This window comes from Strigops habroptila, chromosome W (genome assembly GCF_004027225.2).
Source record: "Strigops habroptila isolate Jane chromosome W, bStrHab1.2.pri, whole genome shotgun sequence".
NCBI lineage: Eukaryota > Metazoa > Chordata > Aves > Psittaciformes > Psittacidae > Strigops > Strigops habroptila.
The window spans coordinates 35,849,936-35,876,224 of NC_044301.2; the positions used below are offsets into that span (position 1 = coordinate 35,849,936).

Here is a 26,289-nt window from a genome sequence, read left to right on the forward strand (position 1 = left end):
CTCTAACCACCTTCATGCTCTCCACCCAATATTTCCAAGAATGCTTTTATAGATAATATCAACATGTCACAGGTAACAGAAGGAAAATATGTCTAGTTTTCCAACATAACCTCTGCCTGGTTGGACAGATGCATGGACACAGACATACACACTTTCAGATAAGTGCATACCTAGAGAGCCAAGGTAAAAGGTAGAAGCCTTATTTAAGATGAAGCAAAATTTATAATCAATATTTTAGATGAACCCCAAATTCACGAGAAGCTCCCTGTACAATCAGTGGAATATAAAATTTTGCTAGAGGACAATTATTAATCATCTGCCTTGTCACACTATACCATAAAAGGATAGGAGCATTTTTAGGTGCCAATTATTCTGGAGACCTGAGGGGTTGTTGACATTAATTCTATATTTAGTTTTAAAGTAGGGGCTTTGCCCTCCTGTTTAGAAACAAACAAAAAACCCCTGTAAAACTGAAAGTAATTCAGAGAGTGGTCAAAGGCCTTTCCTCCCCCAAATCTGCCAGGTAAATATCTCTGGGATTAAAACAAAGAAAATAAATTTATCTCTGCTTTCTTATTACAATGCAAAGTGAGAGAAGCCAGGAAACACGCTGTAAAACCTGATGGTTCACAATGTCCTTAGATCACTTGGCCATTGTTTTCTCTCACGGCAGCACATGTTGATGACACAAAGAAGTTTAAACTTTTTTGGTTTGACTTCTCATGTCACAGCCATAATAAATGTGCACATTATTGTTTGTACTGCCATATCCTTTAGATGCACCACCAATTTCTAGAGCTTGTGCATGCACAGCCAAGAACAGGATTTTGCCCACAAATAGCCTGGCTGAATTAAATTAAGCAGAAACATTGCCATACAGGTTCATCTGCTAAGTAGTGTGTCACAGTATGGCATGTTTATGTTGCAAAGATGTTGTATGCATCAAACGACTTAAATCACCAATTCTACCACAGGAAGACCAAAGCTGCTTTGTTCTCCACTAGCCAATTTAATTCTGCTTTAAAAGGCATTTGCCTTATATGGGCCTAAAACAACCAACAACCTCCAAACCAATAAACTAGACAATAAAATGTTAACCCCAGGAGAACAGGAAGAATAAGAGATTTGTTTGTTTGTTTGTTTGTTTGAAGGAATTTGGGCAACACAGAAAAAATTAAATATGATGAAGAATGAAGAAACGAGTTTTAATGTGGACAGCCCACAAGCTTCTCCCTTTTCCTGCTGCCTGCAGCCACTGAGCCCTGTTACAAAGCCACACACAATGACTCCATTTGATGAAGAATTCAGACCACACCTCTCACATTTCCACTATGGCCCTCCTCCTCTTGGAGACATGGAAACTTTCCAGGGGTCCTTGGAAGGAGGGTCTCAAAAATGCAAGAGCATGCCAACAAAAATGCCACCTCCTATCATTCTTGAGGGTTCCTCATCACCAGCAGACAGACCTGAAAATCACAATGATATAGGCTCTTCCAGTCTCCCCTTGGTTTTTCAGCAGCCAGCACAGCCCAAATACAGTTCCCAGATGATCGACCTCTGCAACTTGGGTTTTCAGTTCTACAGAACTCTGGAGCATTTTGGAGCCAAGCCCATTAAGCAAGAACCAGCGATGCCTAATATGGCACAGCCCAGTAGCCCAGCAGCCCAGCAGCCCAGCATTCATGCAGGTTCCTTACCCTTATTATCCTAAAGTCCATCCTGGCTTAATGTTTCCTTTTACTGAGGCCCAAAATTTTCATTTCAGGAACCCATTTCAAATGAAAAGGCCTCCAGAGGCACCCTTCAGGAGGGCTGAAGTAAGAGGAAGTGGTGAAAATAAACAGAAAGTGGAAAGAGTAGATGTCAACCTTCAGATAGACAACAGCTACTATGTCAATGTGGGGGGGTGAACAGAAACACTGGCAATGTCCCATGTGTGCGAAGTCCTATACATCCAAGTACAATTTGGTCACCCATATCTTGGAGCATAGTGGCATAAAGCCACATGCTTGCATCCAATGTGGCAAACTTTTCAAGCAGCTGAGCCACTTGCACACACATATGTTGACACACCAGGGCACTAGGCCACATAAGTGCCAGGTGTGTCACAAGGCTTTCACTCTGTCCTGGGTTCAGCTATAGCAGTCATTTTTCTCCTGCTTAGTAGCTGGTGCAGTGCTGTGTTTTTTAACTTTAAGCCTGGGAACAACGCTGATAACACCGATGTTTTTAGTTGTTGCTAAGTAATGTTTATAATGTATGGGCCCACCAGGCTAAAAATAATTCACCCTTATGTTGCCAATCCAAGTCCATTTGAGCCACTTTAATCTTAGCAGCTTTATCCACTTGCTGGTTGTTCTGGTGTTCCTCAGTGGCCCGACTCTTGGGTACATGAGCATCTACGTGGCGTACCTTCACCACCAGGTTCTGCACCCGAGCAGCGATATCTTGCCACAATGCAGCAGCCCAGATGGGTTTACTTCTGCGTTGCCAGTTGCTCTGCTTCCATTGCTGCAACCACCCCCACAGGGCGTTTGCCACCACCCATGAGTCAGTGTAGAGATAAAGTATTGGCCATTTTTCTCGTTCAGCAATGTCCAAGGCCAGCTGGATGGCTTTCACCTCTGCAAACTGACTGGATTCACCCTCTCCCTCAGCAGTTTCTGCAACTTGTCACAGGGGACTCCACACAGCTGCCTTCCATCTCTGATGCTTTCCCACAATATGGCAGGACCCATCAGTAAACAAGGCATTTGCTTTTCACTCTCTGACAGTTCATTATATGGTGGGGCCTCTTCAGCACGCGTCACCTCCTCTTCTGGTGACATCCCAAAATCTTTGCCCTCTGGCCAGTCCATGATGACTTCTAGAATTCCTGGACGACTGGGATTTCCTATTCGAGCTCGTTGTGTAATTAGTGCGGCCCACTTACTCCATGTAGCATCGGTTGCATGATGTGTAGAGGACACCCTGCCTTTGAACATCCAGCCCAGCACAGGCAACCGGGGTGCCAGGAGGAGCTGCGCTTCAGTTCCAATCACTTCTGAGGCAGCTCGAACCCCTTCATAGGCTGCCAGTATCTCTTTTTCAGTGGGAGTATAGCTGGCCTCGGATCCTTTCTATCCCCGACTCCAAAAGCCAAGGGGTCGACCTCGAGTCTCCCCTGGAGCTTTCTGCCAGAGGCTCCAGGTAGGACCATTCTCCCCAGCAGGGAATAGAGCACATTCTTCACATCTGGCCCGGTCCAGGCTGGTCCAAGGGCTACTGCATGAACTATTTCTCGTTTAATTTGTTCAAAGGCTTGTTGTTGCTCAGGGCCCCATTTGAAATCATTCTTCTTCTGGGTCACGTGGTAGAGACGGCTGACAATCAGACTGTAATTTGGGATGTGCATTCTCCAGAACCCCACAACACCTAAGAAAGCTTGTGTTTCTTTCTTGTTAGTTGGTGGAGACATTGCTGTTATCTTGTTGATCACGTCTGTGGGGATCTGGTGATGTCCATCTTGCCATTTTATTCCCAAAAATTGAATCTCCTGTGCAGGTCCCTTGACCTTATTCCATTTTATGGCAAAACCGGCCTTCAGCAGGATTTGAATTATTTTCCTCCCTTTCTCAAAAACTTCTTCCGCTGTATCACCCCACACGATGATGTCATCAATGTATTGCAGGTGTTCTGGAGCTTGCCCCTGTTCCAGTGCAGTCTGGATCAATCCATGGCAGATTGTAGGGCTGTGTTTCCACCCCTGGGGCAGTCGGTTCCAAGTGTACTGGACGCCCCTCCAAGTGAAAGCAAACTGTGGCCTGCATTCTGCTGCCAAAGGGATTGAGAAAAATGCATTGGCAATGTCACTTGTGGCATACCACTTGGCTGCCTTTGACTCCAGTTCATATTGAAGTTCTAACATGTCCGGTACGGCAGCACTCAATGGTGGTGTGACTTCGTTCAGGCCACAATAGTCTACTGTTAATCTCCACTCTCCATTAGACTTTTGCACTGGCCATATGGGGCTATTAAAGGGTGAGTGGGTCCTGCTGATCACTCCTTGGCTCTCCAGTCTACGGATCAGCTTATGGATGGGAATCAAGGAGTCTCGGTTGGAGCGATATTGCCGCCGGTGCACTGTTGTGGTCGCGATTGGCACTTGTTGTTCTTCGACCTTCAGCAACCCCACAACAGAAGGATCCTCTGAGAGACAGGGCAAGGTGGACAGCTGCTTAATTTCCTCTGTCTCCAAGGCAGCGATACCAAAAGTCCATCTATACCCTTTTGGGTCTTTGAAATACCCTCTCCTGAGATAGTCTATGCCAAGGATGCATGGAGCCCCTGGACCAGTTACAATGGGGTGCTTTTGCCACTTCCTCCCAGTCAGGCTGATTTCAGCTTCCAGCATAGTTAACGCTTGGGATCCTCCTGTCACTCCAGAAATATAAATGGGTTTCACCCCTTGATACCTTGATGGCATCAGAGTACACTGTGCACCGGTATCTACTAGAGCCTTATACTTCTGTGGGACTGATGTGCCAGGCCATCTGATCCACACAGTCCAGTAAACCCGATTATCCCTCTCCTCCACCTGGCTGGAGGCAGGGCCCCTCTAATAGTGATCACAAGATTGTCCTCTTCTGTCTTGTAGAAAGGGATTAGTATTCCTTATCACAGGAGCTGGAGTAAAATCAGCTCTTTCACTCCATCTGGGAAACTGCTCGCCAGAGACTGGAGCAGCAGCTTTCCTGGGAGGATCATCCTTGACCATTGTTCTCCTCTTCAGTTCACGCACCCGTTGCTCCAGAGCTGAAGTAGGTTTTCCATCCCACTTTCTCATGTCTTCTCCATGATCCCGCAGGTAAAACCATAGGGTGGCCCGTGGCGTGTACCTCCTATATTTTCTTTCTCGAGCAGTAGGGCGCCTTCTGTTGATAGCTGAGACATGGGTTGGTATGCGTGGGGAGCTGGATAGATCAGATAAATCGTCTCTCAATTGTTTGAACTCCTGGGACAGTTTTTCCACAGCTGAAATGATGGAAGGGGTGAGATTGTCTTCGAACTCTCGGAGTTGACGAATCAGGCAATCCACTGTTGGTGATATTCCGTCATTCCAGGTCATTGATGCCAATGTGTGGGCATATGATGATGGCGCACTCCATGTAAGTTTCCGCCACATGGGTCGTGTACATTCGACTTCATCTGGATCTACGGATGTGTTCCTGGCATCCGGCCTACGATAGATCATCTCTAGAATGGCTGATTCCCTCAGGGACTGGATGCCTTTCTCTATCGTGGTCCAGTTGGCTGAGTGAGTCATAATATCGTCTTTGTAGGGAAACCTTTCCTTCACAGCTGCCAGGAGCCGCCTCCAAAGACTGAGGGCTCGCTTCTCTCTTGCAATCGCTTTGTCAATTCCTCCTTCCCTAGCAAGTGATCCCAGCTGCTTGGCTTCCCTACCTTCTAGTTCGTGACCGTCGGCCCCATTGTCCCAGCATTGGAGCAACCAGGTGACAATGTGCTCCCCTGGAAGACGGGTGAAATCTTTTCGCATATTCCGCAGCTCGGTTGAGGTCCGGGGTCGAGAAGTGACCTCTTCTTCTTCTTCCTCTTCCTCTGACCCACGTAGTAGTAACTCTTGTTCAGATGCTGTTGCATGTAGTAATGGCATTGGGTCTTCATCTTTCTTCGCTTCGCGGGTTGCTCTTTGTGCCTTTCGTCTGCTTTTGCTTACAGGGGCAACAGACATTGTCACAAACTGGCCATTTGGTTTAGCTGCAGTGTTTGTCACTGTGGTTGGAGTGGCTGCAGTGTCTGCCACTAGGATTGGAGTGGTTGCAATGTCTATTGCTGGGGTTGGTGCAGCTGTTGTGCTTGGGAGTTGAGCAACACCAACAGCTGCATTGTCTTTTGCTGTCGGGGTTTGAATAGCTACTGTGCTTGTCACTGGGGTTGGTGTAGCTGCGGTGCTTGAAGTAGCCATATTGTCTGTTGCTGTCGGGGTTTGAATAGCTACTGTGCATGTCACTGGGGTTGGTGTAGCTGCGGTGCTTGGAGTAGCTATATTGTCTGTTGCTGTCAGGGTTTGAGTAGCTACTGTGCTTGTCACTGGGGTTGGTGTAGCTGCGGTGCTTGGAGTAGCTATATTGTCTGTTGCTATCGGTGTTTGAGTAGCTACTGTGCTTGTCACTGGAGTTGGTGTGGCTGCGGTGCTTGGAGTAGCCACATTGTTGCTGTCGGGGTTTGAGTAGCTGTTGTGCTTGTCACTGGGGTTGGTGTAGCTACTGTATTTGAAGTTGGAGTAGTTGCGTTGTCTGTTGTGGTCAGGGTTTGAGTAGCTGTTGTGCTTGTCACTGGGGTTGATGTAGCTGCTGTACTTGGAGTAGCTGTGTTGTCTGTTGTGGTCAGGGTCTGAGTAGCTGCTGTGCTTGTAGTTGGCATAGCTGCGTTGTCTGTTGCTTTGCCATCAGATCCAGAGACATTTTTTTCCCTTTGAAGGTGCTGGATAGTGTTGAGCAGGGCTCTGTAGGCATAGGCCAAGCCCCAGCACGTTTCCAAGATTTGTCCCTCTCTGGTATAACCAGGACGACAGCACACCTCGTTTAAGTGTTTTACTAGTTTTTCCGGATGTTGCACTTGTTCAGTGGTGAAGTTCCAAAGCACTGGAGGGGCCCACTGGCCTAGGTACTTGCCCATACTATCCCACACACCCTGCCACTCATAACTGTCCAGCCTCAGGGAAAATCTCCTGGTGGTCCTCCTATATCGTCGTCTAACCCTAGACCAGATTCGAACCTGATACTGCTGAATTTTTGACATTAAACAAAATAGGATGTTCCTACGACGGGATGGCCGTGGGTAAAACACACTCCGTATGTTTGCCAACATGCTGATCCCCAGCACAATCAGCAGGCAGGTTTCAAGGGTATTCAAAGGCCATCTAAAACCTTCAGAACTCTCAACTGCTGTTGCAAATAGGCTGGTGGGGGAACGGGGGGTGAAAGAGAATGCTTCCTTCGTAAGTTTACCCCCCGAGGAGAAAAAAAAAGATATGCAATTGCTAAAATATTTCATTATATACCACCCAATGTATAGGGGTGATGGCCACGCTGGAAGCACAAACCAGACCAGTTTCATGATCAATGAGTCTATTGTATTACAAGTCATTACCATGAAGTACAGTGAAACAAGAACCTTAGCCCAGGCCCCCCAGCCGATAAACACTGAAACAGCAAATAGTGACTGTAAGTAAGGTACAACATGCTGAAACTCTGAGATCAAGCGCAACAAGTCTGAGAGCCAAATAATCACCATTGTGACGAGTAGTAACAATGAATGCTTATCACAAATATGATTAAACACACTCTGGTCAGATCTGTCGTTATCTCAACCTTTCGTGCCCCACGTTGGGCGCCAAAAAGAACTGTCGTGGTTTGAGCCCAGCCGGTAACTCAGAACCACACAGCCGCTCGCTCACTCCCCCCCCCTTCTTCCTCCCCCCGCTCCCGGAGGGATGGGGAGGAGAATGGGAAGAATGTAACTCCCACGGGTTGAGATAAGAGCAGTCCCGCAACTAAGGTATAATACAAAACCACTACTACCAGTATCCTAATGAAACGGCCTGTGAGACTATCTGGCCTTTTTAGGATCCTCTGGGAATTCCAGTTTGCTACTTCCCTTCAATACATTGGAGGCTGACATTCCCTTTTCATCCCCTCTTCTCCCTCCTCCCCATAAACCTTCGAGGCTTTGTCTTTCTTGACTGTGCTAATCTCTAATTCTTTCCTTATGAATGTTTATAGTTTTATTCAGTATTGGACACTACATCTGTTCCTTTTGCTGCCTATATGGTTCATTATTGTAGTCATACCTTGTGAAGTCAAAGGCTGTAGGTTTTATTCCCACTTTGATCTGCTCTGAGAGGGCTATAAATATGGAGTGGAGCATATTACACAGTTTATGCCTATGTAACTGAAGATTGATCGGGAAGAAATTTCTTGAAGTCTTTCATCCAACATCTTTATGGAATGAAATATTGTCTTATAAGGAGTCTTTCATCGAGAAGCAAAGCTGGATGAAAAATTTTAAATGGAATTATTTTCTCTTGAAAAATGTAGAACTTCAAAATGTTGTAGGAAAATATGTCTTTCAGTGATAATTTTAATATGAAAATATCAAAATTAATCTTTTTTACTTCCTCATTTTGCTTTGATAACTTTGAAATATTTCACTTTGAAAAAGTAAAAGCAAAGCCAGCCAGGAACTAGAGTACCAACAGTATGTTTTCCAGCCAGTAACAAAAGCTCTATGTGAATACCTGTTTTTCTTATTTTGTTATGTCTCTTTCCCCACTCAATGTTCTTCAGAGGAAAGAAACAAAGCAGCACAGTGAACCAGTTTCTCCTGTGTCTGAAGGGGTATGAATCAATATCAATGCCCCTGAATAGAGTGGAGATCCTAACTATAAGCAAAGGGAGAATCAGGAATTGCTCTTTGGCATTAAGAAAATCCCTTGCCTCTCTGGCAGAGCCCTTGAAAGACTTTGTCCTGGGTTCAGCTATAGCAGTCATTTTTCTCCTTCTTAGTAGCTGGTGCAGTGCTGTGTTTTTGGCTTTCAGCCTGGGAAAAACGCTGATGATAACACCGATGTTTTTAGTTGTTGCTAAGTAATGTTTACTCTGACCAAGGACTTTCTCAGTCTCATGCTCTGCCAGGGAGGAGGGGAAGCCGGGAGGAAGCAGAGACAGGACACCTGACCCAAACTGGCCAAAGGGGTATTCCATACCATGGCACGTCATGCCCAGTATATAAACTGGGGGCAGTTACCTGGAAAGCCCAGATCAGGCTGGGTATCGTTCGTTGGGTGGTGAGCAATTGTATTCGCTCCCCTTGTTATTTCCCTTATTATTATTATTGGTGGTAGCAGTAGTGGTTTTGTATTATACCTTAGTTACTGGACTGTTCTTATCTCAACCCATGGGAGTTACATTCTTTCGATTCTCCTCCCCATCCCTCTGGGAGCAGGGGGAGGAAGAAGGGGGGGAGTGAGCGAGCAGCTGCATGGTTCTGAGTTACCGGCTGTGCTTAAACCATGACAGTTCTTTGAGCCTACAGCACCAGGGATTCCCAGGCGGTCTCCCAATTCAAATACTAACCAAGCCCGACCCTGCTGCACGATTGTTTCAAGCTGCTCTTTTTTGCCACCCATGCTGCATGCATTGGTATAGCTGCACTTCAGTTGGGCTATAGATCCTGCCACCTTTTTAGAGGCGATATTCAGAGGGTTAAGACAATGATCAGATAGCAGCCTTTTGTTACCAAGCTCATCCTCAGCAGAAGGAAGGATATTGCTGTATGAACAGCCTGCTTAGCAATGGCTCATGTCCCCTGGGAAGTGCCTGCAAATAGATTTCATTTTGTTTTCTTTTGTACTTTCCAAAGCTTCTTGTTTTCTCACAGTCCTTTTCTACAGTTTAGTCTTTCTCCCTCTCCTTCTTATTGAAGCAAAAAAAAAAAAAAAAGAATGCAGGGGAAAGAGAGCACAGCAGTAGCCTTTCTACTTTTTACCACATGCAACGGTTTTCTTTCTTTACCTTTTTCTCACAGCAAAAAACCCATGAGGTTTTCCTATGTGTCTAATCACAGCTAAGCACAGGCTATCTGAAGTGAGGGTGTAGCAGTTTTCCCTTCTGTTTCCTCATCCAGCTGCAGCCTGGATCTGTGTTTTCTCTGAAGAGTGAACTTCTCTAGCTTTTAAAGGCCTGAGCCCATGCTTCCTTGTTTATTTCTTTTTTAAACAAAAACACTGAAGATTTCTGAAGGAGTTGCACCAACTGGTGCAATAGCGCTAATTCTGATTTGCAGAGGAAGTTCCTATGAAATTTACAGTTGCTTTTAGTGCTGAAGTCAATAATGTTTCAGACCCATAATAAAGAATGAAATGAAGTTTTCTCCAGCCTAGTGAAATGCACTTTAAAGCAAATGTTTTGAACTCCACTTTTTCCCATTATTTTTTCCTTTTCCTTTTCCTTTTCCTTTTCCTTTTTCCTTTTCTTTTGACTCAGCTCTACTTTTTATTAAAAACCAATACCACTGCAATTTTTTATATTAATGAACTGCTTCCATTTTCCCTCAAGAGATGGTTTAAAAAGCAAAGGATACAGTACTACTTCACTAAGTATCATTCCACTACCTACATTTCATCCAGATATTCCAGAAGTTTGCAGAGGATGTAAATAGCCACTTGAATGTGAATAAAATTATAAATCATGATAGGGAAATTCCAGAAGACAAGTAAGATTGGAGGCTTGTAACAGTGATGCCAAACTCACATGTCTTGAATCATAGAATCATTGAATAATTTAGGTTGGAAAAGACCCTTATGATCATCAAATCCAACTGTTAACCTAGCACTGCCAAGTCCACCAATAAACCATGTCCCTAAGCGCCACATCTGCACATCTTTTAAATAACTCCAGGGATGGTTACTCAAATACTTCACATGTTGGGCAGCCTTTTCCAGTGCTTGACAACCCTTGCAGTAAAGACATTTTTCCTAATATCCAATCTAAACCTCCCCTGGTGCAACTTGAGTCCATTTCCTCTTATCCTATAGTAGTTACTTGTTACTTGGCAGAAGTAGTACTATAGTAGTACTTGTTAATTGGCAGAAGAGATTGACCCCCATGTCTCTACAACCTCCTTTCAGGTAGTTGTAGAGAGCGATAAGGTCTCCCCTGAGCCTCCTTTTCTCCAAGCTAAACAACCCCAGTTCCCTCAGTCTCTCCTTATAGGACTTGTGCTCTAGACCCTTCACCAGCTTTGTTGCTCTTCTTTGGACACAAGAATGTATTTATTTGATTTATAAGAAGGGACCAGACTACAAAATGACCCATCTAGATAAAGATCAACTATGAAAAAAACCCATTATTGTTTCATCAAATGGAAACCTGCACAATCAATGACTCGAGCTGTCAGGAACATGCTTCAGGGAAAGCTGAGTCATTTTTGCAGCCCCATGACTGTTTAAATTCCAGCTTACTCACAAGAGACACTGAAACACCGAAGTTGGTAAACAGAAGGTAAGAGGATTAGAAAAAATGGGGGAGCAAGAAAGAAAGAAAGAAAAAGGAATATTTTTTTCTAGCTTTAAGCAAAATGTGCAGCCATTTAATTTCCAAGTAGTATTTCGCTTGACTCTTTCACAGAAATCCTTTACTGGCTTTATCTTATATCTCCATCTCTGCTTGGCATTGTTCTTGATTAAAGGCTAGATTTATAAACTACAAATGAAATGTTTCACCAGGGCAGAAAGTTATACTTTGAATGTCATTGAAGTTAAGACCCTTTCAGGTTATGTACTTAAGCCTCTCCCCTCCTTACAACAACATTCCCTGATTTTGGGGAATCCTTGACTCTGTGTGTCTCCTTGTCACCGAATAAAAAAAAAAAAATAAAAACGGCAGCAGTGCAGAAGGCCCTAGATAGATCAAACTTAACCACATGTTCTTGTCTGTAGGTTTTCTTACCTGTATCTTTAAAAAACAAATTGCAGCCAGAAGCTGCCAGGGTTCAAGCTGAGAAGGGTAGGTTCTATTTCCTTTTAAAATGTTCTTCTTGGAAGTATCCCTACAAACAAGTAATTTTCATTTTTACTATTTTTGACAGCTGTGTGGAAAGGAATTTAACAGAATGCACAATTTAATGGGACGCATGCACTTGCACTCAGACAGTAAGCCTTTCAAGTGCCTCTACTGTCCCAGCAAATTCACTTTGAAGGGGAACCTAACCAGGCACGTGAAAGTCAAACACAGCATCATGGAAAGAGGATTTAATTCTCAAGGTAATATTTTTCAGTTATTCTCTGAGAGGTTTGAAGGGAAATATCAGTAAACCCAAATGGACTTTGTACCACAGACCTATGATCTCAAGTGGGGTCGTATTTGGAGGACAGTGGACATGTGATGAGCCAGCCATATGAGGGCCTCTTCTAAGCATGCAGCTGCATACCAAGAAGAAGATACGAGGATGTGAACCAGCCATCAGAGAGCTTCTTCTAAACACGTAGCCACATACCAAGAAGAAGGTAAGAGGAAGAAAACATCTGCAGTCGGATACATGGGAAGAACACCAGGAATTAGGTGATCCAATAAGGACACTTACTGAGCTGCATGATTGCCTCGTGCAAGAGGGCTTTTACCAATCAAAAGGCGCGTGACTGCATGTAGAGATAGAAAACTCTGTATATAAAGGGATCGTGGGAACAATAAAGTGGCTTCTGCTTGATTCACATTGAATCATGTAGGGTCCATTGTCGTCTCTCCTCAGTTGGTGACCCCGACGTGATCGTCATATGATAGTACCAGGAGCAACCCCGAAGGAGAGGACCAGCTGGAGAGCCGAGCCAGCGGGACTGGAGTCGGGATGGATCGGAGGACGGTCCATGAAGAAAAAGAATGTACGTTGCAACGGGACACCCTTAGAGGTGAGCAGCCGGTAATAAGAGATGGGGCAGAGTGTAACGAAGAAAGTGCGATTGTGAAACTGCTCCTACATATACTCTCTAAGAGAGGAATTAAACACGATGAGCTTGTGCTCCGAAACTTATTAATATGGTGCAGAGAGAACGGGTTCCCCCCAGATCCACAGGCTGCTTTTAAGGTCGAAACTTGGGAAAAGGTTGGGGAACGGTTATGGGATGCCGTAAGCGACGGCAACAAAGAAGCTAAGGGACTAGCAACAACTTGGAAGCTGATTCTAACAACCCTTCAAGCGATGAGGGCGGAGCGATCAGCCGCTGCCAGAGCTTTTATAGCTTTACAGCCCCCATCGCCTAAGATCAAAGTTTTCGATCGGCTCCCTGTCCCTTCCCCCGCTGCCCCGTCGGCGCCTCCGATAGAGGACGAGATGGATCCCTGGAAAGACGAGGGGATGGAAGTGGATGAATCCTGGTCCGTACTGCTGCCTCCCGACCCTTGCGTAGAAAAGCCAACTAGGGGAGAGCCGCCGCCCATCCCACCTGACCCATCTCACTCCAAGAGCCAGCCATCGCTTTTTCCACCTCTTCCTCCGTCCAAGCCTCCCCCACCAATGTCTCCACGAAAATCATCCACGCTCGAGCCCCACAGGGAACCGGACTGGGTGCAGAAACTACTTCGAAAGTTGGAGGATTTGGAAAGAGATAAGATCGCTCAAGAAGAACACAGGGCGGTGGGGGGAGGCGAGAGGCGAAGCTGTGGGAAGCTCCAGGGGCTGGGGGGAGGCGAGAGGCGAAACTGCTAAAACTGACGGGGACCCAACACGACGATGGAGAGGGATTATTCAGAATGCGTTAGTGGGGGGAAAAAAAAAAAAAAGAAAACTGCAAAAGAATTTGCAAAAGAATAGAAAAAAGGGGGATTTGAGACAAGGAAGTACAAAATGAAATATAATCTTTTGTAACTAAGAAAATTTAGTTCTAAGTAACTTTAAGCTTGGTGGCTTTGTATATAACAACAAAACTTTCCAAACCTAAAAAAGGCCCGACCAAAAGAACACAATAAGGGTCCTTGTCTAAGATGAATCGTTGTAGCTGACATAGTTTTGGAACCTTATGACCTTCGCATAAAATTTATTGTAGCCAAAACAGGATTGTAGCTAAGGAGTAGCTGAAACTAAGCAGATGTTCAGGAGGTGATGTAGCGAAGTTAACTGATAAGTAGAAGGACAAGGAGAAATCACTCATTTATGCCAGCAGCGTTGCCAAACTAATTAAGTTGGCAAGTTCTTAATGAGTTCTACGAATCAATTTGGCGACCCAGATGGGACCCTCTCTGCTCGGCTGCAGGACCTGCTGAGAACAGGGCTCCCTAGGGCCCCCGGGGAATTTTCCCGGAGGGACCCCTCGACTCACTCGGATCACTGCAGGAGCAGACAAGGACCATCTTTAAGAAAGTATTCTTTTGTAAATATTGTTTTGTTTTGGTTAACATTCCATAAGTTGTAGGAGACGTCCTGCTCAGGAGTCTGTTTGAAGTTTGGATTTTGGTGGGTTAACCTTTTGTTTGGAGCCTTCTGTAAATCGAGATATAGAAATCTCGTAGGTAAAGGCGTATACCCGGCTGCTAGCGCTCGATTGGTATACATTTGGATTTGTTTCTGTTTGTGACTTGCTGGTATTTGACCTAGTTTTGTGGATTATCACAGTAACGATTTTGGTGTTGACGATATAATATGGTTAAGGCTGCACTGTATGTTGTGATTGTGTCATTAATAGCTGTTTGTCTAATTGGATTTTGTTTGTGTTTTAGGTATTGTAGTTGTGTGGAGCGTGTTTGTGGGATCCCTTGTGTGTGTGTGTAAAATTAATAATGGGATATCAACAGAGCGAAGTAATGTATGCAGATATGTTTTTCACATTAAGAAACCAGCAGGAGTGGCAGAAGGAATGTGGAATTAAGAGAGCTCTGCCAGATCCCTTAATTTTAGCTTTGGATAAGGGACAGGAGCAATTAGAGAAAGGTCACATTAAACCGACCACAAGCCCTTGGAATACCCCAATTTTTACAACTCCAAAGAGAAGTGGCAAATGGTGCCTATTGCATGATCTGAGGAAAATTAATGAGGTCATGGAGGATATGGGGGCGTTACAGCCTGGATTACCCTCCCCAAATATGATTCCGAAAAATTGGGACATTTTAATTATCAATTTAAAAGATTGCTTTTTTACCATTCCCCTGCATCCAGAAGATTATCAGTAATTCGCTTTTTCTGTACCGAGCATAAACAAAAGTGAACCTATGGAAAGGTACCACTGGGTAGTGTTACCGCAGGGCATGAAAAATTCACCAACCATGTGCCAGGTTTACGTGGCCTGGGCACTTACTCCGGTACGTGAAGCACATCCAGACTTGCTTATTTATCATTACATGGATGACATTTTGATAGCCGGAAAACAGCTGAATGGAGACCAATTGATTGTTGAATTACAAAATGTGTTGCAGTCAAACGGGCTACAATTGGCCCCTGAAAAAATACAAAAAACAGAAGTATGGAAGTATCTTGGCTGGGAAATTGACAAAGCAGTTGTTCGACCTCAAAAGGTGGAACTCCAGATGGAGATCCACACCTTGAATGATGTACAAAAATTGTTAGGAGATTTAAACTGGGTGAGGACCCTATGCAATATTACCAATGAGGAGTTGGCACCTCTGATGAGGTTACTCAGGGGAGGAGGTGGTGCAAACACACCCCGGACGTTGACAAATGAGGCCAAAGAGGCTTTACAGCAGATTAGCGTAAAAGTTAATAAAGCCTACACCCATCGCTGGAACCCTGATTATGGGATAGGTTTAGCAGTAATCAATAGTGAGCAGCACCCTTTTGCTGTAATACTGCAATGGATTCCTGGAAGAGATCCTTTGCGGTTATTAGAGTGGGTGTTTTTATCGGCACAGTCAATGCGGACAGTTACAACACGAATGGAGGCGCTAGCACAATTAATCATGAGGGGGCGAAATCGAATTGTTGAAATAGCAGGGAAAGAACCATCTTTTATCATAATACCTTTAGTGGCAGAATATTTAGCTTGGGCTTTGTGCCAGTGTATTTTATTGCAAGTGGCGTTGCTGGATTATTCAGGTGAAGTAAAGGTGCATTATCCACCACACAAGTTTTTTAGTGTACTACATTCCTGTCAAATAGAAGAGCGACCTAGATGCTCTGCATGTCCAGTAGACAGTGCTACAGTCTTTACAGATGCAGGAGGAAGATCTCAAAAGGCTGCCATCACGTGGCAGGCCAATGGGCAATGGCATGATGTAGTTTTAACAGACTGTCAAGGCTCCACACAACATTTGGAGTTGCGAGCCATGGTAGAAGTGTTTGCTTGATGGAAGACAACACCAGTCAGTGTTGTTTGTGATTCACTGTATGTAGTAGGAGTTGTATCACGTATAGAACGAGCATTGCTGAAAGAGATAAACGATGAGGTATTGTACAAACTATTTCAGAGGTTGTGGCTATTTCTGTCAGAAAGACAATGTGAATATTTTATCACCCATATTCGGAGTCACACAGGAATAATCGAAGGCTTAGCGGAAGGCAACCGGAGAGCCGACAAGCTGGTAGTGCCGCTATGGGCGGCTCCCTCAACGGACTGGTTCGCGCAAGCCAGACGGTCTCATGATTTTTTCCACCAGTCAGCCAAAGTACTGCACCACCAATTCAGGCTGTCTGAATCAGATGCCTGGGGCATTGTCCAGCTGTGCTCCGATTGTCAACAGTATACTGGAGGCTTGGCTCCTGGAGTCAATCCTTGTGGTACCGGACCTTTAGAAATTTGGCAAATGGATGTTACGCATGTCCCAGAATTTGGTAAACAAAAATATGTGCATGTCTGCTTGGATTGTTTTTCTCTTGCAATTTGGGCTACAGCTCAGACTGGCGAATGTAGCAAACATGTGCAGCGTCACATGCGTTCGGCTATAGCGGCCCTTGGCGTGCCACGAGAAATCAAAACTGACAACGGCCTTGGCTATGTAGCTCATTCCACGCAAGCGTTTTTCCAGCTCTGGGGCATTACTCACGTGACAGGTACGCCCCATTCACCTACCGGTCAGACTATGGTCGAACGTATGAATCAGACATTGAAGCGTTTGCTTCAAAAACAAAAAGGGGGAGAAAGTGCTATATCACCAACAGATAGATTAAACAAAGTCCTATATGTGTTAAATTTCTTACGATTGCCGCAAGATAGCTTGGTGCCACCAATGGTAAAACACGGGGCTGGTCTACAAGGAGGGTTGGAAGAAGTTAAGAGCAGACAATGCAAGGTAATGATTAAAAACGGGATAACAGGGGCCTGGGAAGGACCATTTAAGTTAATCACATGAGGAAGAGGATATGCATGTGTTGTTACAGATACAGGAACCAGATGGATACCAGCCAAGTGGGTAAAGCCATGGCAAGAAAAGTTGCATGACCCACTTGAAAACACCCCAGCACCTAAGGACTCCGTGCCATAACTGTGGAACTTGGGAGCCTTGGAGTTTGTGTGTTTGCGAGTATTGTGGGGTCAGATGGTATTGTCGAAGTTCTAGAGCATGCGCGAGGTAGAAGGTTATCAGTCACAATGGTTCAAGGGATATGTGTCAAATGACATTGTTTAAGTTAGAGCTCAATATTACTTATCAACAAGGATACAACTGAGGCCCGACTGTAATGATCAGGTACAATTTTGGGATGTGCCGTCTTGAGTTATCGTCTCCTTGTTTGCACCTGGAGTAGCTGCAGCAAAAGCATTAGGAGACGTGACTGAGTTAGGGTGTTGGGCTGCAAAGTAGATAAATTTAACGTCAGAAGTACTTACACAAATGCTTAATGATGTAGATAGCACAAGACATGCTGTTTTGCAAAATAGAGCTGCAATTGATTTTTGCTTTTAGCACAGGGTCATGGGTGTGAGGATTTTGAAGGGATGTGTTGTATGAGTCTGTCTGACCATTTGAAGTTAATTCATAAAAGTCTCAAGGAGATGAAAGACAACATGAACAAACTAACGGTGGTCAATTCAGGTTTAGATAAGTGGTTAAGGGGTTGGGGCATAACGGGATGGCTTTTAGATCTTTGTAAACAAGGCATTGTAATTTTAAGTATAACTGTGATTGTATTGTTAATCGTTCCCTGTATCTTAAAGGGAGTGTCTAACATGATTACTAATTCCTTGAAGAAAGTTTGGCTGGTTCAAAGAGAAAAAGGGGGAATTGTGGGGTCGTATTTGGAGGACAGTGGACATGTGATGAGCCAGCCATATGAGGGCCTCTTCTAAGCATGCAGCCGCATACCAAGAAGAAGATACGAGGATGCGAACCAGCCATCAGAGAGCTTCTTCTAAACACGTAGCCGCATACTAAGAAGAAGATAAGAGGAAGAAAACATCTGCAGTCGGATACATGGGAAGAACACCAGGAATTAGGTGATCCAATAAGGACACTTACTGAGCTGCATGATTGCCTCGTGCAAGAGGGCTTTTACCAATCAAAAGGCGCGTGACTGCATGTAGAGATAGAAAACTCTGTATATAAAGGGATCGTGGGAACAATAAAGTGGCTTCTGCTTGATTCACATTGAATCGTGTAGGGTCCATTGTCGTCTCTCCTCAATCTCATACCATAGATCCAATGCAATTGGAAAAGATTAAATCCCATAAGTCTGGGAGGTTGTTATTAACTATTTATATTACTCCAGTGCTATAGTTCAGAGATCCCCACGGTAGTGACCCTTGTCTCAGAGACCTTTCGGACTATGTATCTTATGATACAGAGGTACAGACCGAGATGGAGTAGTAGATGGAGACAAAATGTTACAGTACTTGTGAGCACAAAGGAAATAATTTTAGTGCACTAAGTTGATGTTTTCAAGTGTTAGGGAAAATATAGTCAGTAATGTTAGAGCAGAGAATTTATCAATCCATACCAAACATTCTTGTACTTAAGCCCAGGGTGCCCATTACTGTGAGGAAGGTGCAACATCCACATCACCGCAAAGTTTCTCTCAGCATGTGGGTACCCCTGAGACACAAAAGGGAGTGAACTGGTGGAGACTCAGCCTTAGTGAGACTGTGGCACATGTAGTTGGCCAGGGGAATGACTGGAGGATGTGGCTGAAATTGCATTGATCTTCCTGACTGAGGGTGTAGTTCCATTATTTTTTAATAAACTTGACAGTTTTGGGGGGGGAGGATTCCCAGATGCTGACACACCGCAGCCTAGCAGCCATGAACAAGCAGACATTTTTTCCCAGACACATCTGGTTAGGAGTTTATGGTTTTTCTCTCATGTTTGAGGTACATCCCCATGGTTTTAAACACAGGGATAAATAATAAATACATTCAAACCTGTCAAGAAAAAAATCTAGAAGATTTCATGGATCTTGTTCACTGCTTATTGGATTCTAGTCTGGAATGGGAATGGAAGCCCAAATGGCTCTACATCCAAGAGCCTTTCTGCTTAAGATATGTTTATTCTATGATGTATTGACATAGCTGATGTTAGATAAAGGCCATAAGCTCAGTTTACAAAGATTTACTAAGCCCAGTTTACAAAGAAGCATGCGGACAGGAGGAGATGCTCCTCCCTCATCTCAAAGTATATGGAATTTTGACCACTCAGGGTATCTTGCAAAGCATTTCCTACCTCCTGCCCACCACATAAAATTCCTAAAATCAACCTCATGTGTACACACATGCAAATTCTATCTAAAGTGGAGGAATTAGGGGAGATTGTTTTGAGAGCTTGAGTGTTCAAGAGATTTTGTTTAATAAAATTTTCTGGATAAATAACTGCTTTGTGGGCAAGATTTCTTGGTGTTCCTCAAATTCGTGCTTTAGGGCAGCTAGGAATATATGGAAAACACATACTCTAATGACATTTGGGATAAAATTTACAAAGATCCTAACAGATAGTATAAATGGCTCTTTTTCCCCTGTAAATCTCCTACAGCACCATGCTAGTTACACAATTACTTGTAACTGAAGACAGCCTAAGTGCTTTTCAGTGTACAGAAATTCTTCAGCCCTTGAGGCTTATCAGACATAAGACAATCTGTGAGGGCTGCCACCTTCTCATGAACAATTTTAACAAATACAACCTGTTGCAAAGTAGCAGCTATATCTCGTTAGGCTACATGCATCCTGCAGAAAGTGGGTTCAATTACTGAGGAAAAAAACCCCCAACAAACAACAAAGCAAGTAATATAGTGGCTTTCATAGGTATTTGCTGTTGGGTGAAATTCTCATGACAGTGTTGTCATTTTTCTTTTAATTAAGATGGACTGTGTCTGCAATGTCTGAATCATCTGTGCATCCTGATAGTCAGAACCCATTTGAGTCCACAGATGCCTCCTGGGTAACATCTGAGTTTCCAACAAGAGGAACAGAAAGGAGATACTCTGATAAATATTAAGACAAACTAGATCCAGGACCATACTCAGATTTATACTGGACAACTCAAAATCATAATTTGATTATAATGATTTCTTCAAGCTGAAGCGCTATCTAGTACATATAGATTTTCAGTAGCACTAGATGAGAGAGGAAATTCAAGGAGAGTGGAGATTGCAGACTAATGAGAAATGATTGTGTTTTCATTTTTAAAGCAGTAACTTTGAACCAGATGGTCCATGGAACAAGTACGTTAACAGGTTTTTAATGTCTTCCACTTCTCTGGAGAAAAATGTGCAAAACCTGGGACTTTGATTATGGCATATGATGGTTTAGATCAAAGTTTTCATTAAAAAAAAATGGGAAGGAGGAAGTGGGTACGTGCCATGGTTTAAACCCAGACGGCCAATAAGTACAATGCAGCCTCTTGTTCACCCCCCCTTCCCCTGGGCGGGATGGGGAGGAGAATTGGAAGAATGTAAAACCCCTGGGTTGAGATAAGAACAGTTTAATAAATAAAGTACAATATAATACTAATACTACTAATTATGATAACAATGGAAAAAAACCAAGGAGAGAGATATAAAATTAAAAGGGGAAAGGGAAAAAAAGAAAGAAACAATAAACAACAGTGATGCATAATACAATTGCTCACCACACCACCTGTCTCTGAGAAGCGATCGGTCCCTTCCAGCTAATTCATAGAATCATAGAATGGTTAGGGTTGGAAAGGACCTTAAGATCATCTAGTTCCAACTCCTCTGCCATGGGCAGGGACGGACACCTCACACTAGACCATGTCACCCAAGACTGTCCAACCTGGCCTTGAACACTGCCAGGGATGGAGCATTTATCACTTCTTTGGGCAACTTGTTCCAGTGACTCACCACTCTCACAGTAAAATACTTCTTCCTTATATCTATCTAACCTGAACTTCCCCTGTTTAAGTTTGAACCTGTTACCCCTTGTCCTATCATTACAGTCCCTGATGAAGAGTCCATCAATTGCCGAGGTGAGTATTGAATTGCCGAGGTGAGTATCTCCAGAGAGGACGCCTTTAACACCGGAGCGGGGGGAAGCACAGCATCCAGGAGCCTCAGTTCGGAGCGGCAAGAGCGACCGAGGGAGCCTCAAGTCCTCGACAGGACTTGCCCAGGAGCCGGCAGCTCAGCTGACGCGAGCAGCTGCCTCACAGGGGGCGGCACCAGGAGTGACGGCACCAGCCCTCAGTGGGTAAAAACCCATCCCAGGGAGCGCGAGCGACCAGGAGCACGGTGACCAGGGCATGGCACGGCAGTTCACGCAGGCAGGGCGAGCGGGATGGTGAGCACTCGCCTCAGGACCAGGGCCCGCTCTGGGAGCTCTGCCCTGGTGGTGGCCAGCGTAGGCACCCAGACAGAGCCGATGAGAGGGGAGGCTGCAGCGCAGACCTCGGAGTGTAGAAAGTGCCTTGACTGGTCTCTTGAGGCAAGGGTGCACAATGGACAGGGCTGCACTCAGTGCGCCCTGGTGGAGGTCCTCCTGCAGCAGGTGGCTGAGCTGCAGGAGGCTGTTGGAGAGCTAAAAGATGCCAGGGAAGCTGAGAGGAAGCTGGGCTGCTTGCTCCAGGCTCAAACTGTACAGGGGCCGCAAACATCCAGCGTTGCTCATATAGGAAAGAAAGAGGGCAGCAACCCAGGAAGCTGGGAATTAGTTACGAGAAAAACTAACAAAAAAGGAGGAAGAGGACAATTAACGACAAGGGACTTCGAATCTGATGTCCCCACCCAGAACCGCTTTGCAGTTCTGCAGGGGGCTAACAAGAAAGCACCCACCACACCTAATGAGCATCCTGCTGATGCACCAGTAAAGAGGATTACTACTGGTGCCTCCAGGAAAAAGCGGCAGGTCATAGTAGTAGGGGACTCTACTTTGAAAGGCACAGAGGCACTCATCTGCCGGCCTGATCCAGTCTCGAGGGAGGTGTGTTGCCTGCCAGGGGCTCGGATCAGGGATGTTGCTGAGAGGCTGCCTGCTCTAGTAAGTCCTGCTGACTATTACTCCCTTCTAGTGGTCCATGTGGGTGCTAGAGATATAGATAGCAGTAGCCTGGAAAACATTAAGAAGAACTACAGAGCCCTGGGAGAGGTGGTTAGGGGCTCTGGAGCTCAGATAGTTTTTTCATCGATTCTCCAGGACAAAGGGGAGGACCTTAAAAAAGCTAGGCGCATTTGGCAGGTTAATAAATGGTTAGAATGGTGGTGCCATAGTCAGGGGTTTGGCTATTTAGAACATGGGGCTCCATTTGGGAGGCCAGATCTACTGGAGGCTGGTGGAGCTGGTCTGACAAAGAAGGGGAAGAGCTGTTTTGGTAGGAGGCTTGCCCGGCTGGTCAGGAAAGCTTTAAACTAGATGTGTTGGGGGAGGGGAGCATTGATCCATCCCAACACTCCTGGTCAGTTGCCAGCACCTGTAATAAGTGCTTGGAGCCATGTAGAGATGTTCCAGCTGCCCCAGCCATTGAGTCAGCTGCTTTTGGAGCTCGGCTAAGGTGCCTCTATACAAACGCCCGTAGTATGGGGAACAAGCAAGAGGAATTAGAGATGTGTGCAAGGCTACAGGAATATGACGTCATTGGTATCACAGAAACATGGTGGGATGGCTCCTATGACTGGAGTGTCAGAATGGAAGGTTACAGGCTGTTTAGAAAAGACAGGCCAGGCAGATGGGGAGGGGGCGTTGCTATCTATGTCAGTGATAGGCTAGAGAGTATGGAACTCTGTCTGGGGACGGGTGATGAGGTAACAGAGTGTTTGTGGGTCAGGATCAAAGGGAAAACAGCAACAGGGGACATTACGGTGGGGATCTGTTACAGGCCGCCTGATCAAGAGGACTCTGTGGATGAAGCACTCTACAGACAGATAGGAGCAGCCTCACGCTCGCAGGCCCTTGTCCTCATGGGGGACTTCAACCACCCCGATATCTGTTGGAGGGATGGTATGGCCCGGCACAAGCAATCCAGGAGGTTCCTCGATTGTGTGGAAGACAACTTCCTCTTGCAAGCAATAGAGGAGCCGACAAGGAGAGGTGCCATGCTTGACCTCATGCTCACCAACAGGGAGGGACTGGTTGGAAATGTGATGCTCCAGGGCAGCCTTGGCTCTAGTGATCACGAGATGGTTGAGTTTGAGATCCTCAGGACAGTGAGAAGAGCATGCAGCAAGCTCACTGCCCTGGACTTCAAGAAAGCAGACTTTGGCCTCTTCAGGAACCTCCTTAGTAAGGTTTCATGGGATATAGTCCTAGAGGGCAGGGGGGCCCAAGACTGCTGGTCAGTATTCAAGGATCACCTGTTACATGCTCAAGAGTGTTGCATCCCAACTAGAAGAAAGTGCAGCAGGAGGGCCAGGAGGCCTCCATGGATGGACAAAGAGCTGCTGAGGAAACTTAGAGGGAAAAAAGAAGCTTATAGAAGGTGGAAGCGAGGACAGGTGGCCTGGGAAGAATATAGGAGCATTGCCTGGGAAGCTAGGGACCAGCTTAGGAAAGCTAAGGCCCAGCTAGAATTAAGTTTGGCAAGGGATGGAAAAGATAACAAGAAAGGGTTCTATAGATACGTAGCAAATAAAAGACAGACTAGGGACAATGTGGGCCCTCTCCAGAAGCTATCAGGAGAACTGGCTACCCTGGATTTGGAGAAGGCTGAGGTTCTTAATGACTTCTTTGCCTCCATCTTCACCAGCACATGCTCTGACCACACCATGAAAGTCTTGAAAAGCAAATGCAGGGACTGTGAGAATGAAGACCATAGGCCCACTGTAGGAGAGGATCAGGTTCGAGACCATCTTAAGAACCTGAACGTGCACAAGTCCATGGGACCTGATGAAATCCATCCATGGGTCCTGAAGGAGCTGGCAAATGAAGTTACTAAACCACTGTCCATCATATTCGAAAAATCCTGGCAGTCAGGTGAAGTTCCCAATGACTGGAAGAAGGGTAATATAACCCCCATTTTCAAGAAGGGGAAGGTGGAAGACCCAGGGAACTACAGACCAGTCAGTCTCACCTCTGTGCCTGGCAAAATCTTGGAACAGTTTCTCCTGGAAAGCATGCTAAGGCACATGAAAAACAACAAGGTGGTTGGTGACAGCCAACATGGTTTCACTAAGGGGAAATCCTGCCTGACCAATTTGGTGGCCTTCTATGATGGAGCCACGGAACTGATGGACAGGGGCAGAGCAGTTGACGTCATCTACCTGGACTTGTGCAAAGCGTTCGACACTGTCCCACATGACATCCTTGTCTCTAAATTGGAGAGACATCAATTTGATAGATGGACCACTCGGTGGATAAAAAACTGGCTCGATGGCTGCACACAAAGAGTTGTGGTAAACGGCTCGATGTCCCATTGGAAACCTGTAACGAGTGGTGTCCCTCAGGGATCGGTGTTGGGACCGGTCCTGTTCAACATTTTTGTCGGCGACATGGACAGTGGGATTGAGTGCGCCCTCAGCAAGTTTGCCGACGACACCAAGCTGTGTGGTTTGGTTGATACGCTGGAGGGAAGGGATGCCATCCAGAGGGACCTTGACACGCTTGTGAGGTGGGCCGATGCCAACCTTATGAAGTTTAACCAAGCCAAGTGCAAGGTCCTACACCTGGGTGGGGGCAATCCCAGGCACTGCTACAGGTTGGGTGGAGAAGAGATTCAGAGCAGCCCTGTAGAGAAGGATTTGGTGGTGTTGGTTGACGAAAAGCTTAACATGAGCCGGCAGTGTGTGCTCGCAGCCCAGAAAGCCAACCGTATCCTGGGCTGCATCAAAAGAAGCATGACCAGCAGGTCGAAGGAGGTGATCCTGCCCTTCTACTCTGCTCTTGTGAGACCTCACTTGGAGTACTGGGTGCAGTTCTGGTGTCCTCAACATAAAAAGGACATGGAGCTGTTGGAGCGAGTCCAGAGGAGGGCCACGAGGATGATAAGAGGGCTGGAGCACCTCCCGTATGAAGACAGGCTGAGAGAGTTGGGGCTGTTCAGCCTGGAGAAGAGAAGGCTGTGTGGAGACCTCATAGCAGCCTTCCAGTATCTGAAGGGGGTCTACAAGGATGCTGGGGAGGGACTCTTCCTTAGGGACTGTAGTGGTAGGACAAGGGGTAATGGCTTCAAACTTAAACAGAGGAAATTTAGATTAGATATAAGGAAGAAGTTCTTTACAGTGAGGGTGGTGAAGCACTGGAATGGGTTGCCCAGGGAGGTTGTGGATGCTCCATCCCTGGCGGTGTTCAAGGCCAGGTTGGACAGAGCCTTGGACCACATGTTTTAGGGCAAGGTGTCCCTGCCCATGGCAGGGGGGTTGGAACTAGATGATCTTAAGGTCCTTTCCACCCCTTACGATTCTATGATTCTATGATTCTATGAAATCTGTTAGTTAAGGACACTGGAATGTGTGTTTAGTCTTTCCAGTTAACCGTATGTCCTTGTTTTGTCTAATTTACAACCCTGAGAGGCTCCTTGAGTTTTCTTTCACAGCCGTTTACCTATTTCTCAAGCCTTATCAACAGGAGGAAGGCCCCCATTGGTTTGAGAAGACTGGTTCTCTTGTTGCATGCCTTCCTTATCTCTATATCTTCTATACGCAGTAAAATTCTAGTTTAAGAATCCTTGTATCCCTGTTTATGTCTAAGTCTCTATATTCAGTGAAATACTAATTTAACTTGATATCAATTATACAGTGAAATACTAATTTAATTCAGTATCAGTATGATAGTACTTCTTTTAACCACATCTCAAAAAAGATGCCATAAGATGTAAACAGTAAAGTGGTTGGAGATAGCTGGGTGGAAGACAAAGGTAAAATATTAATTAGAAGGCCATATCATGTTTTTTAACCATGTATCACATAGTAAAATTTGCTACATATATAATTTCTTCCTTTTCTCTCCTCTCAAACCACTACAAGTTTTTGGAAGAAGAAAAATTTCTCTGTCCCAGAAAAATGTCTGGAGAAGCTTGGAACAGGAAGAACCCTTTGATCTTTCCCAGAAAAGCCAAGGGAAGGGAATTTCATTTAATTTGAATGGCAGGAGTGCCAAGGGAAGCTCATGCCAGGAAGAAGGGGAAGACAACTGCTATGTATGAGACAGAGCATTACAGCCCTGGCATGTGCCATCATGACAACAACAAGCTGTATGATGTGGCTCAAGATCTGTCTGGCAAGCCTGAGTGTGCAATGAAGGACTGCATTGAGAAGGAAGAAATGCTATGTGAGGGAGGACTGGAGAAGAGAATAGGAAATTCAGACAAACAGGATAGCCAAGAAGAGAGAGATCTTGCAAACGACAAAGAACACCTCAGCTTTAGATCCTTTGAAGAAGTCAGACTTAGCCGTTCTCTCTCTGATTATTTGTAG

The 26,289-nt window shown here is 45.3% G+C and overlaps 1 protein-coding gene across 1 annotated transcript; it reads left to right on the plus strand.

Annotated features, from left to right (window-relative positions):
- Window positions 1–1,180: 1,180 nt before the first annotated feature.
- Window positions 1,181–26,289, plus strand: LOC115619023 (zinc finger protein 366-like). The gene is given in 6 exon segments (XM_030511038.1): window positions 1,181–1,645; window positions 1,647–1,901; window positions 1,903–2,130; window positions 11,653–11,827; window positions 25,840–26,006; window positions 26,008–26,289. Coding segments are annotated over 6 exon segments (1,572 nt in total).